General features: G+C 45.1%; 1 protein-coding gene across 1 annotated transcript; it reads left to right on the top strand.

Moving 5' to 3' along the window:
* Positions 1 to 8,932: 8,932 nt before the first annotated feature.
* LOC146181810 (uncharacterized) lies at positions 8,933 to 13,662 on the top strand. The gene is made up of 2 exons (XM_084575551.1): positions 8,933 to 9,115; positions 12,906 to 13,662. The coding sequence occupies exons 1-2, from the start codon at positions 9,058 to 9,060 to the stop codon at positions 13,127 to 13,129; spliced, it is 282 nt and encodes a 93-aa protein (XP_084431677.1). The 5' UTR covers positions 8,933 to 9,057; the 3' UTR covers positions 13,130 to 13,662.
* The last annotated feature ends 663 nt before the right edge of the window (positions 13,663 to 14,325 follow it).

Here is a 14,325-nt window from a genome sequence, read left to right as displayed (position 1 = left end):
CATATATGTATGTATGAAAACGTTATTGATCCACCGAGAAGGGGCCTCCTATTCCCCGGTACACAGGCCGGGGGCGCGGGTCAGGAAAAACCCCGCGGGCCTCAGCCGCCAGGCGGATGGCTAGCTGCTGGATGGCGGGATCTCCGCTACGAAGCCAAGCTTCCCAGGCTTCCTATTTTAGAATATTGCGTAAGAATCTCGTTCAGGCGAAAAGTCGGTGTCCGTTATCATCGCCGTTATGCGCTCTATGGAAAGGAACTTCTTGGCCGAGAGGTCATCACATTGCAACCACATGACCTCGCACAAGACTTTCAAGAACGCCAGATTTAAAGCTAAATTTGAGAGGATCCATAGGGACTTGCGTAGACCGTCTGGAGCGATCGATCGTAGGGCCGCATTCTGATTTTCAGCGTCCTCTCGATGGTCGATGCTTCACTTTCGAATTCCGGCGCGGTTTTTGCTAAATTTCTGACCAGCCCTGAAAAAAGAGACTCTTGAACGCCTTGCATTAAAAATTTCACTTTCTCACCTCCGGTCATGTTAGGGTCGGCGCGGCGAAAGGGGCGCTTCATCTCCTCAACATAGCCCAGGACAGGCTCGTTAGACAGTTGAAGTCTTGATTGAAGGATGGCCTGGGCTCTTTTCTTTCGGACGACACTTGTAAAGTAAGTCGAAAATGCTTTCTTGAAAATCCCCAATCCTTCCAAGCTGCCTCATGATTTTCGAACCATATTCGGGCAGATCCCTCAAGAGAAAAATAGACTTGCCTGAGCTTCGTTCTAGCCGTTGATTTCTTCCACACTGTCGAAGAAGTCCATCTAGGTGTTCGCATCGTCAGTGGGCACTCCTTGGAAGATGGGGGGCTCCCGGGGCTGCCCGAAGTCAACCGGTGCTATTGACTGGGTCGTTTCCAAAGTTGATGCCTTCCGGGGTCGAACGGAGTCAGGCAGGTTAGAGCCCTTTCCGTCAGCTTGGTGACCTGTAGGCTGATCCCCCAGGGCGACAGGAACAAGAATGACGTCTTTGTTTCAAGGATCAAGGGCAGTACTTCCAGCAGATGTCACGTGGCGGTAACAAGGTCGGTGACACAAATGAAGAGACTTTGAGTGCATTGAAGAAACTCTTTGTTGGGCTGACTTGCGCCCGCAAAAGGACAGCGATTCTGCGACGGCGATAGCAACAATTGTGCTCGGCGGTCGTTAGACAAAAAATGCTTGTCGCACACGTCAACGCTGAATTTAAAGACGGCTCAGAACCATCTAGACAAAGTCGCAAACTGTTACTAGCACAACCTAGAGCATTGTAGAAACATAAGCGAGTGGCCGGAATCATCGAGACAGATCTCGGTGCATCTTGCGCGACAAAGAAACTGATAAATGTGCGTCTCGTGACATTGAGTATTAACGAACAAAGAATACAGAATTGATGTGCGTGCCACAATCAGAGTGATAAGGCCGCACGCCGGCGGCTGCTAAAAAACAACTAATACAGTTTTGAAGCTTTCGCGGCAATATATATATATATATATATATATATATATATATATATATATATATATATATATATATATATATATATATATATATATATCAGTTACTAGTTCAGTCGTTCAGTCGTGTCCGACACTTCGTGACCCTATAGGCCATTTCACGCCACGCTTTCCGGTCTCTCACTATCTTCCTAACATCACATAACTTCATCTGCAGTGCCTCGAGGATGCCATCTAACCATCGTGTTCGCTGCCTACCCCTTCTCCGCCGACCGTCAACCTTTCCTAACATCAAATCTTTCTCCAGCGACTCCTCTCTTCTCATCAGATGACCAAAGTAGCTGAGTTTTAACTTTAGAATTTGACCCTCCAATGAGCAGTTAGGGTTTATGGTCGACAATATCGACTGATTTGATCTTCTGGCAGTCCAAGGAACTCTCAAGAGTCTTCGCCAGCACCACAATTCAAACGCGTCAATTCTTCGGCGGTCAGCCTTTTTCACAGTCCAACTCTCGCATCCATACATCACAACTGGAAAGACCATAGCACGAGTTATACGGATCTTGGTTGGCAGACTAATGTCTCTGCTCTTTACTAGGCGGTCAAGGCTAACCATTGCTCCCTTTCCCAGAAGCAGGCGTCTCCTAATTTCATGGCTGCAGTCTCCTTCCGAGGTAATCTTGGAGCCCAAGAAGAGAAAATCTGTCACAGCTTCCACTTCTTGTCCATTGATGCTCCAGGACTTGATAGGGCAAGACGCCATGATCTTTGTCTTTTTGATGTTCAGTTTAAGCCCAAACTTCTCACTCTCTTCTTGTACGCGCATCAGAACTCTCTTGAGTTCCACTTCACTTTCTGCCATTAAAGTGGTATCATCCGCATATCTAAGGTTGTTGATACGTTTTCCAGCAATCTTCACTCCATATGAAGACTCGTCCAGACCAACCTTCCTCATGATGCACTCTGCATATAGATTAAATAGGCAGGGCGACAGTATGCAGCCTTGCCTCACTCCTTTCTCAATCGGAAACCAATCGGTAAGACCATGCCCAGTTCTGACTGTGGCCTCTTGTCCTTCATACAGGTTCCTGAGGAGACAGATGAGGTGAATTGAAACTCCCATCTCTTGGAGAGCTTGCCACAATCTGCTGTGATCTACGCAGTCAAACGCTTTAGCATAATCAATAAAGCAGAAGTAGATGGGTTTCTGGAACTCTCTTGCTTTTTCCATGATCCAGCGGAGGTTGGCAATTTGGTCTCTAGTTCCTCTGCCCTTGCGAAACCCAGCTTGCACGTCCGGAAGCTCCCGATCCACATACTGCTGCAGCCTACCTTGGAGGATTTTCAACATCACCTTGCTAGCATGCGAAATAAGTGCGATCGTGCGGTAGTTGGAACAATCTTTGGCACTGCCTTTCTTTGGAATGGGGATGTAAACTGACCTTCTCCAATCCTGTGGCCACTGCAGGGTTGTCCAAATCTTCTGACATAATGTATGCAGAATGCTAACAGCGTCATGGTTGAGGTTTTGAAGCAACTCAGCTGGAATGCCATCACTTCCGCTGGCTTTCTTCTTAGCAAGACTGGCTAAGGCCCATTCAACTTCACTCTTCAGGATGCCCGGCTCGAGATCAGTAATCACAACCGTCTTATGTTGGGTTTGCACATTCGGGTCCTTCTTGTACAGTTATACTGTGTATTCCTGCCACCTCTTCTTTATCTCTGAGGCTTCAGTGAGGCCCTTGCCTCGTTTGTCTTTTATCACGCCCAGCTTAGCACAGAAGCTTCCTTTGATATCTTTGATTGTCTTGTACAGAGCTCTTGTGTTCCTTAATTGGCTGTTGTCCTCAACTGCTTGGCACTGTATGTTCAGGAAGGCATTCTTATCTCTCCTTGCTATTTTCTGAAAATCCGCATTGAGAACCTTGTATCTTTCTCTTTCCCCCATAACTTTTGCCATCCTCCTTTCCTCAGCTATTTGCAAAGCCTCTTCAGATAACCAGTTTGCTTTCTTGCATTTCTTTTGCTTTGGAACTACCTTAGTAGCAACTTCTTGTATTATATCACGAACATCAGTCCACATCTCTTCGGGCTCTCTGTCTTCTAGATCTAATTCTTGAAATCGATTGCTCACTTCCACAGCATATTCTAATGGAATTTGATCCAGATCATACCTGAAAGGCCTTCTAGTTTTCTGAGTTTTCCTCAATCGAAGCTTAATTTTGGCAACAAGAAGCTGATTATCGGTGCCACAATCGGCCCCAGGCCTTGTTTTTACTGCTTGTATAGCGCTTCTCCATCTCGTCCGGCAAAGAATATAATCGATCTGATTCCTGTACAGACCGTCCGGTGAAGTCCATGTGTACAGGCGCCTCTTGTGCTGTTGAAAATGAGTATTCGTTATGGTCAGGTTGTTTTCTTGACAAAACTCTACTAGCCTCTGTCCAGCTTCATTTGACTCGCCAAGACCGAACTTGCCTACAATTCCGGATATTTCTTCACTCCCGACCTTAGCATTCCAGTCTCCTACGAGAAAAACAACGTCTGATGATGGGGTGCGGTCTAAAAGGCATTGTAGGTCCGCATAAAATCTCTCAACGTCAGCTTCTTCAGCAGTAGTGGTCGGTGCATAGACTTGGATAACTGTTATGTTGAGAGGGTGACCTTGGATCCGAAGTGAAATCATTCGGTCGTTTTTGGGGATGTACCCTAGCACTGCTTTACCCATTCTTCTGTTTACTATGAGAGCAACCCCATTCCTTCTCTTGGATTCGTGCCCACAATAAAAGACATAATGGTCGCCGGAGTTAAATTCTCCCATTCCGGTCCACTTGAGCTCGCTGATACCCAAGATATCAATGTTCAATCGGTTCATTTCTCGCTTGACGATATCCAGTTTACCTTGCGTCATAGATCTTACATTCCATGTTGCTATGTGATACATATCCTTGCAACATCGGACTTTCCGGTCGCTTCCCGACACATCCACAACTGAGCGTCCTTTTGGCTTTAGCCCAGCCGCTTCATTCGTCCTGGAGCTACTAGGAATCGCCCTTTGTTCATCCCCAGTAACATGTGGGACGCCTTCCAACCTGGGGGGCTCATCTTCCGGCGCCATATCATTAATGGTATTGTGACTGGCCATAGGGTTTTCTTGGCAGGAAATACTGGAGTGGCTTGCCATTACCTTCTCCAGTGAATCACATTTTGTCAGAACTCTCTGCCGTGACCTGTCTATCTTGGGTGGCCCTACACAGCAGAGCTCACGACTTCATCGAGTTTCGTAAGCCCCTCCGCCACGACAAGGCAGTGATCCATGAAGGGGATATATATATATATATATATATATATATATATATATATATATATATATATATATATATATATATATATATATATATATATATATATACATATACATATGTATGCGTGCTTCTGCACCGTCAATAAAAGGTAGTTGCACGCCAGTGCTGTGGTCTGGATTTCTTTCACGTCCCTGTCTTTTTGCGCTTCAGGCTTCGCCAAAAATATGATCAATCTCTACCAACTATCCCGAGAAACAGCTCTTCTGCGCTTTTCAGGTACGCCAAATTTCGTTTTACTTTACAGCGAAACCTCTACTATTACATGTACAACAATGTTTTGTCGCTTTGTAACGTGAAACCCCACAAAACAAACAAACGAAAAAACGAAGATAGTGTAGCATTAAGACGCCATAAAAAAGAGAAGGAATTGCATACTTTGATTCCACGATATGACAAGCTCCAATAAAACAGCACTGACCACAGGGTTCGAAAACTATAGCACAAATACCAGCAACATTTTTGGTGAAACAGGTTTCGATTCTCAAAAACATTACAATAAGGGGCGGACGTTCAGTTGTTTTTCTGATAGCACGTATCTTACTACTTCCGATGGAAAGCGCTGTACAATAAAAAACGTATAGACAAAGGACACAGGACTAAAGCGGCGCAAGCTGCAGCTGTAGGTTGTTTTGAAAGCTCCGCGGAACGCCCTTAAAATTATTAAGTCCACTTCGCCTGTAGCATCCCAGACCCTGCGTGACGTGTCGGGAGAGGCAATGAAGGTCCTTCTCAGCACCGCCGTTGCACTGCATGTTCTCGAAAATGCATTTGCACGTGAGGGCAACACGCAGGGATCCGTTATGCTTGGGAACGCTGAAAACTTGTTTATCACTGAAAGTTTCGCAATGACGCAAAGGTTTTCCTCTTTGCTCAACGAGTCTTACAAAGGCCTGCGAGAATTGAGAGGACCTATGATAATACTGTAGATAACGAAATATATATTTTCTTTTGCGTATTAGAGGACGTCTGGTTGAATTTGGGTTCTATTTTGATTACAGAGGCGCGGTTATTGATGTGCTCTATGTTAGGAAGCGGGAATAAGATAATTTTAACACCAAAATAATCTTAAACTTTGCCAGCGATTTTAAACGCAATACGTGCGCCTACCGAGCCACACAGGCTCGATCGGACTGCTTACTTAAAGCGGAGCTTTATGTAGAATGCTTTTTCACGTAGTGTGACAACCTAAAATTGAACAATTATAGCCAATTAAGGGATTTATTTGGAGGGCAGCAAAATGCATCGGGGTAATGATTACGATAACAACAAAATGCACGTACTCGAGCGATTATCTACAAAATTATTTGTATTATTTATATTTTTATTGTACGTTCGGTTTATTAACGAAAAGAGCAGTGGTGAAGTCAAGGTTGAGTAGATATCGGAGGACACAAAAGATATATTATTTTGAGCTGCACTTGCAGTAGGGTCGCAGCTGCATGATTTTATTTCACCCCGCCGGACTTGCTCATTCGTTAGGCGTTCCACAGCTGCTCTCGCGAACGTCGGCTCATTCCCTGCCACGGCGACGAACCGTCGGTGGAAATTTACTCACAGGTGCCCGTGTATTCTGAGGTACCTGCATATTTAACAACCACAAATAGTTGAGTACACAGCGGAGTTCTGAAAATTCTGCGCTCCTCATAGGGGTCGCTGACTTCGGATTTTAAATGCCAAGTGTACATAAAATAAATAATTAATAGACTGTTGTAATACAAAATTGTAATGAAACACGAAAGTAGAATCATATGGTTTTGTTCGTGAGTTAAACGAGTTAACTGAATTTTGGCATCAAAGCCAACGTATACGGCTGCCCCGACCGAAACAAGTACACCAGCAGATAAGAAAATTCTATTATAGATGATTTCCCACACGGACGCGAATTTCATGCCCCAATTTTAACATTACAATGCCTCGTTTTACAACACAATTCTTTCTCCCTATCGCGCACCTCTTTGATTTCCTCTACCTCTTCCTCGCAATCCCTTTATTTCCGCCGCCCCAGTTCAGGTGCTTCAGATATCAGATAGCAGATACCGGGGCTGGCAAACTTCTTTTCTTTCGTTTTGTATATACAATAAATAACCACTACCACTACCAACAAAAAGCGCAGGTAAGAATGTAGAGTCGTGCTTGACATGAATATACAGATGCCCAATTTTATGGAAGGTTTTTAAGCTGATGGCGGTAAAGGAGGCCATGGGACCATTTTCTGTCATTTCAATATATTTTTCTATCGATTGGGCAGATGTGTGGGCAGATGTGTGGGCAGGGAGAAATGGGCTTTTATGCTTTGAGAAACACTGCATTTTCTTGCTTAAAAATTTGGCGAACACAAAAGTTCCCCATTTGAGAATAAGACGCGATAGTAGTGATAATGGCTCTTACTTGCGGCTCCCTTGCGGATCTTCGTTCGTGCACATTCATTTGTTAATTGCGTAATTTCTAAACATTTATTATCTGATTTTTTTGTTGCCAACATATTGATAAGCATACAGCTGTAAGCTATCCAGGTACCTATTTTAAAAACATGCATAGATACGAATCCCCGTTTTAACTAAGCCGCACCAACGGGATCACACTGGGTATGGGTATGCGGAGACGAACAGACAGACTGGTCGTTGGCTCTCCACAAATATATTTTTGGCAGGACCTGCTGTGCCAGGCGGGAACGGCGGGAATTGGAGTTGGAGTTGGAGTTGGAGTGTATTTCTTTCTTTTACAAGAAAGGGGAAGCCAAGGCAAAAGGCGACAAGCCTGACTGGGCCTTGGCTCCCAAAACAGACAACAGCAGACAGCAGCACACACCTCTAGTGTATATAAAATATTAAAAAAACATTATGCAACACTTACATACGATATATAAAAGGTATCAATACATGCAGTATTCATTGGATATTCAAATAAAGAGATCACGCATTCAATAACATATATTTCATAGCAAAAATATTTACACAAAAAAGATTGCATATGAGAAAAATACAGTTACTACCACTATTGAAATTATAGGGGATATTCAATCCTGCTGCCACGTAGCACTAACTGCGCGTGTTTGGCAGGCGTGCTGAGGCTGTCGTCTTCTTCTTGGCCAAGACGACGACGTCATGCCACAGGCACTTTGTTTGAATAGGCATCCATGGGTCCCAGAATCTATTCCCATCGCACCCTTCATCTCAAAACCTCCTTCCTGGGTCACTAAAAAGCCAACCTCTTACTGATGCGAAAATGGCGCAGGGTGCAATCAGCCAGAGCGCTTGGCACCGCCGTGTCAGTCGAGTACAGACGTGCCTGAGTCAACACAGAGGAGTTATATGTCACGAGAGGCGACAGCAGGGGGGGAGTAATACCCCGCACCTCCACCCGATGTCACGTAGGGGTGACAAGGCCGTTGACACCAAAAGAAGAGACAGGCTTGATGGTACTGAAATTAACTCTTTATTGGGCTGACTTGCGCCCGCAAAATAACTAAACACCTCGGCTGCGGCGATAGCAACAAACGTGCTCGTCGATCGTCGAACTAAGAATGCCCGTCACACTCGTCAACGCTAAATTTAAAGGCTGCTCAGAACAATCTAGATAACGTCGCAAACTGCTACTAGTACACCCTGGAACATGGTGGAAACATACGCAAGTGATCGGAATCTTCGAGACAAATCTCGGCGCATCTTTCGCGACAAAGACAATGATAACGCGTCGTATAGAGACAACGATCATGAACAACCACGGAATACAGAATTGATACGCGTGCCAGAATCACAGTGATAAGGCCGGATGCCAGCGGCTGTTAATAAAAAAAAAACAGTTTTGAAGGTTTCGCGGCAATATTTCCCGAGAGGAGACAGCAGCAGCAGCTTGCAATCAGCAACGGCTGTGAAAATTTGTGCTGTGACAAGACGATTTAAAATAAAAAAGAGCAAAACACATGGTTTCCAAACGTCATGAAAATATCAGCATGAAGGGCAGCTCTCGCCGTTAAAGTCGTTGGCGCGAGTAGACCGGACGTTACTATCTTCCTGATATCCCGTACCTAGCTACATCCGGCTAAATTGTACCCTGCATTAAGCATGAGCAAAGGGCAATGCATTCCAGCCCACCACGTGACACTGCAAGCTGTATTTAAAGCTGCGCCGGAGGCGCTTTGTTTCAGTGAAGACCGGGGCTGTCCAGCATCCTCAGCCAGCGTGTGCCGTATCGAGAGAGACGATGAAGGTTCTTCTGACTACCCTTGTTGCGCTGATTATTCTGCAAAATGAATTTTCAGGTGGGTGTAACACACAGGGACACTTTGAGTGCTTCGGAGAGCCGTAAACGTGTACGTTAGCTACTAAAGGTCTTCTCTGGCGCGGAGGTGTCCCTATATGCTCGTCTAAACGTTAAAAGGCATGTAATGGCGTTTTAATACAGCAGTTAAAATTCTCGAGATGCGGAAGAGTACGACGATTTGGATTTCCATCAACCCAGTAAAGAATTCCTGTTGTTCCACTCCTCTTAAAGACGAAATCTTTTCATGAGGCGCGAAAAAAATGTATTTCTTGGGCCAAGAAAACATTGAATTTTACGACAGCCTCAAGCGTTTTTTGCTATTTCATATCTGAACAGCACTTGCGAAGGCGGTAAAACTAATCACCCGGAAATTTATTTTCTAGTTGATACCGGTCCGAGGTAAAGTAAAGTTGTTATGCGAAAAAAAAAAGGAATCAGTAGTTTTAGCTGTGCACGTGGCGCCGACTGGGAGTCCCAGCAAAAAATGACGGTGGTTTAACAGCGGCCTTAGAGATCAGCTCCAGTACAAAACGACGCATGATTGCGGAGAGAGATCGAGTGGCATTGTCGGAGGCCACAGGTTTGTGGCGCCATCTGTCAAAAACAGAGCAGCAGCTATGCCGCAGTGGTTAAGTTACTCGGATACTGGTACGAACCCGAGGACTAGGGTTCGAACTCGGCTAGGTTCCAATCGGCTCCGATGGATTTCGTGTTTAATGTGAAAGCAATAAAAAGACGGGCTCAACAGTGTTCAGTCATAGGCTCCATCACTCTCTTTCTCTCTCTCGCTTGGCTGGCGAATTTGAAAGTCCCGTCGGAGAGCTTCGTACTTTGGAATCTCTATAGCGGACTGGGTTTCAATTTCCCGTCCCAGGCCATGTCGTTGCGACCTCATGAAAAACAGCTGGGCCAATCAGAGCGATGGTACAAACCAGATTGAATAAGGTTCTCGGTCGGTGGTAGGGATCGTGTGAGTACTCCCGGGGCAAATGTTGTGGTCACTTAAGTTTCGCCTTAAGCGTGAAACACTATAGCACGTTTTCCTTCTTTCCATCACGTTCTCATTAATTCAACGCCACAGCGTCGCTCAAATGCACAAGCTAATACTTCATAAACAAAACTTCGCATTCTATAACCATTCACAAGTAGCTTTCGGTCATGGATGTGCGTGGACACCTAGAGAACCAAAGGTAGGGATGGAAAGCCCCTTGCAGCGATGGAGTAAGATAGGGAGTAGGGAGGCGGTATAAATTAAAGTGGGTTAAGTGGAGAAATATGTGAGAGTCCTTCGCCCTGCAGTGGGTATAATCAGGCTGATGATGATTATTATTATTATTATTATTATTATTATTATTATTATTATTATTATTATTATTATTATTATTATTATTATTATTATTATTATTATTATTATTATTATTATTATTATTATTATTATTATTATTATTATTATTATTATTATTATTATTATTATAAATTAAAGCAAAATGTGGAGTAAACTAGGTGCCTATTACAGCTACCTGCAAAATAATTCCAAGACAAACCTGCCTTGTAACTTCAATTCAGACAGTTGGTCAATACATCGTACGGTCACGCATAAACACAGTTGCATATCTGCAGCCACATTTATCCATTTTTATATTCACGTTTTCATTTATACAAGCATGGAAAAAGCATGTAACTAACAAAACCTAACTACCACTTCATGGAAAAGGAGAAATATTTCAGCAGTTCACAACTGGAATGGCTCAAGTTATTCAGTGGTAAACTTCACCTTCATTGCTCTGTTTTCCTGAAGCTGCATCAACCAATTTTCATCTTCAGCTTATTCATGTGCAAAGCATGTCATGTCAGCTTCAAAAGCGGCATCAAGCGATGTGTCTGGGAAAGATCCTCGGAAGTTCTCGAGGAAGTAATCGAAATAATAAAAAGATAAGTTGTGGTATAGCTCTGGTTAACCCTACTTGAATTGCGAAAGTAACGGCGGAAGCATTTTTTGCCTGCTACATTATTCCCCTATCACGCCCTATCAGTGTAAGGTGCTACATTTTTGGGGGCACTTCAGCTCGACCTTTAAGGGTATGACGCGAGAGAGTAAGCATACAGCCCTCATAAAGTCACGCTTTAACCGAGCCGTATGGACGTGCCTGCGTGTCGTATAGAGTTAACGAGAATACAAACGGTTCTGGCCGGCTTATTCCGATATCATCCTCTCATACGAAAGGAGCAAGCCGAGTTGGCAGCTCCTGCCCGTGGCATGGGGGTAAAGGAAACCGTAGCTAGGCCTCTTCACGGCATAACTGCGTCCACCCGAGTTCTCGCTTTGATTATCTTAATATTCTTTTAGCAGTAAAATTACAAGGGGTCAACGCTGCTGTACCAAATATTGAGCGAAAGCATTAGCTGCGGGTTCTTCTTCCTCAGCCCACATATAAAGCCCCACTTTAACCAACCCACCATATGAACATGCCTTAGTGGCTTATAGGAGTAACGTGAATTCTAGGGTCCTAGCAGGCTGATTTCGACATAACCGTTCCATGTCAAACGAGAGACCCAAGTTGGCAGCTCCTACCAGACCACATATAAAGCCCCGCTTTAACCAAGCAGTTTGAACCAGCCGCGGCTCCGACCGCGCCACGCCGACCGCTTGAGTTGAGAATCCATCTCTCTCTCGCCTTTGTGTCTCGTGGGGTGTGACGTCACACCGCGCAGCCGCGGCTCCGAATATGTATATTCGCCAGTCCTTAGTCGCGGAGGTTCCAGCCCCCGTTCCTTAGGCCTGCGGGCCAGGAGCGGGGAGTAGGAGGCCTCCTAAATAGATGGAAATTGAAGTTTTAATCAATCAATCAATCCGCGGCTCCGACCGCGCCAAGCCGACCGCTTGAATTGGGAGCCTATCTCTCGCTTTTGTGTCACGCGCGCTGCGACCACGTCACGCGCTGCGACCACGCTACATCGACCGCTTGAGTTGGTAGCCCAGCTCTCACCCTAGTGTCAAGTGGGGTGTGACGTCACAGCGTCACGTGGGTAAGACGTGGCTACCGGCCGCGCTACGCTGAACGCTCGAAACATAGAGTAGTATTGCCTAGAGTAGTAGAGTAGTATAAAAATTTTCAGTGAGAAGTTTTCCACTCCAAAGCACGACAACACTGCTGATAAGCCACCACAGACGAATAATCGCCGTAGGCTGAGCCTCTTGCGTGTCGCATACTCGTTGTTTACAGGCAGCGGTAAGGTCTTGTAGTCCATCCTATGTGAGAAAGTTAAAGTGCATAATCTACGCGATCCACGCCTGGGTCCTGTTGACTGTTCTTCCCTGAACGTACGCATCGCTACAAACAGTGGCTGGCTTTAAGATTATCCTGTTAATTGGATGACATAGTTATAGTTGGATAACATCGTTCAATTTGCGTACTTTGTGCTCTCCATCGACCGCATTCAGAACTTGGGCTCCTCGGTAAGCGCATTGGCTCGTTACTTGAGGGCGCGTTGCTCGCAGCCTTCTTCTGTTGTAATGATCGCTTAAGCCTAATGCGCTGTTGCGTTGGCCAACAAACTATTTTCTGCCTTTGGTGGCCGCTGAATTGCAACACTGCGATTACGCGTTTAAAAAAATATGTGCACTTTATAGTGATTTACGCGGCTACTGAGGTTCCAAGCCGCCACTGAGGCTTCGAGCAGGGAGACTGTCAAGCGTATCCATAGGGTAAAGTACCTAGGTATCTGTTATGAGCAGGTCATCTTTTGCACCTGAATCACATGTTGCGTTTTGTTTCTTTTCTTTCCAGCTGCTTTTAAGATATATGTAAAGACCCCCTCTGGCGAGACCATAACGCTTCAAGCACAATCGGACGAAAAGATTGCAGCCGTAAAAGCCGAGATCCAAGAAGAGGAAGGCATCCCAGTTGACCAACAGACTCTCTTTTACAATAACCAGGAGCTGCAGAATGCCCACACTCTGGGTTACTACAAGATTAAAGACGAATCGACTATTGAACTTGGGGTCGTTTAGGGTTTGTGCGTGTGCGATACTGTGATTTTGTGTCCAACGTTCAAGTTGCCTCTTGGATGCCCAGTATACTTTTTTTGTTTCCCAGTGATCCTGTACTGGTTATTTGTTTCATCATTTGTCCTGACCTCCGTGGTGGCAGCTGTTTATACTAGAAAAAGGGATCACTCTAGGCACATAATATGGAAATGTGCGAAGTCACCAGAAAGTCTAAAATATTGTTAACGTACTCTTAAGGTTTATTTACAGAATGCGACTTCACCTTAGCTGCGTTCATGCTCAAATGGCGAGCTTCTTCCTGTTCCTGATACTTCATATTCCCTCTCTTCAGCGCTACATAACACTTCCCCCTTCGCAGATGAAGCCCCCTGGGCTATCAGTCAGAGTCGCGCGTGAATGGCTGAGCTTCATCCTTGCGACATGAACAACCTGTGTTTTCCGCGAGAGGCAGCTTTGGGAACATTGGCGAGACACCACCTAGTCCAAGTCATTGGTCCGCGTGAGCACAATAAACGGGCTTGTCTAGTGCGACAGCTGTTCTGCCACAGACCACGCTTGCGGAGAGGCGTCCAGAGCCATACTAAGTCTCCGGGAAAATAGCAGACATCCCTGTACCAACGATCGTAACGCTGATTAGAGCGTCCTGCTAGGTCAGAGTGCGTAACCTGGCGAGCCGACGAGTCCCTTCAGCGCGGTAAAGTGTGCTCGAAACAGCAGAAGGATCGCTGTCGAGAGAGAGCATTAAGATGGAGTCGAGAGAACTTCGATGCGGACGGACATAAAAAATAAAAAATGGGCTAAAGCAGTTGTATCATGCCTCGAGGTGTTATAGGCGTATGTAATGAGAATTCGAATAATTCATTATGATTATATATATTATCATTATGATTATTCAGACGAATAATCGCCGTACGCTGAGCCTCCTGCGTGTCGCATACTCGTTGTTTACAGGCAGCGGTAAGGTCTTGTAGTCCATCCTATGTGAGAAAGTTGTCTTCGCGAACCACGCCTGGGTCCTGTTGACTGTTCTTCCCTGAACGTACGAATCGAGAGAACTTCGATGCGGACGGACATAAAAAAAGAAAAAAATGGGCTAAAGCAGTTCTATCATGCCTCGAGGTGTTATAGGCGTATGTAATGAGAATTCGAATAATTCATTATGATTATATATATAATCATAATATATTGACTGAACGGCT

Source organism: Amblyomma maculatum, chromosome 8 (assembly GCF_055883805.1).
Source record: "Amblyomma maculatum isolate TAMU_Amacu chromosome 8, ASM5588380v1, whole genome shotgun sequence".
NCBI lineage: Eukaryota > Metazoa > Arthropoda > Arachnida > Ixodida > Ixodidae > Amblyomma > Amblyomma maculatum.
Note: the sequence above shows the minus strand (reverse complement) of the source record. Positions and strands in the feature narration are given on the sequence as shown.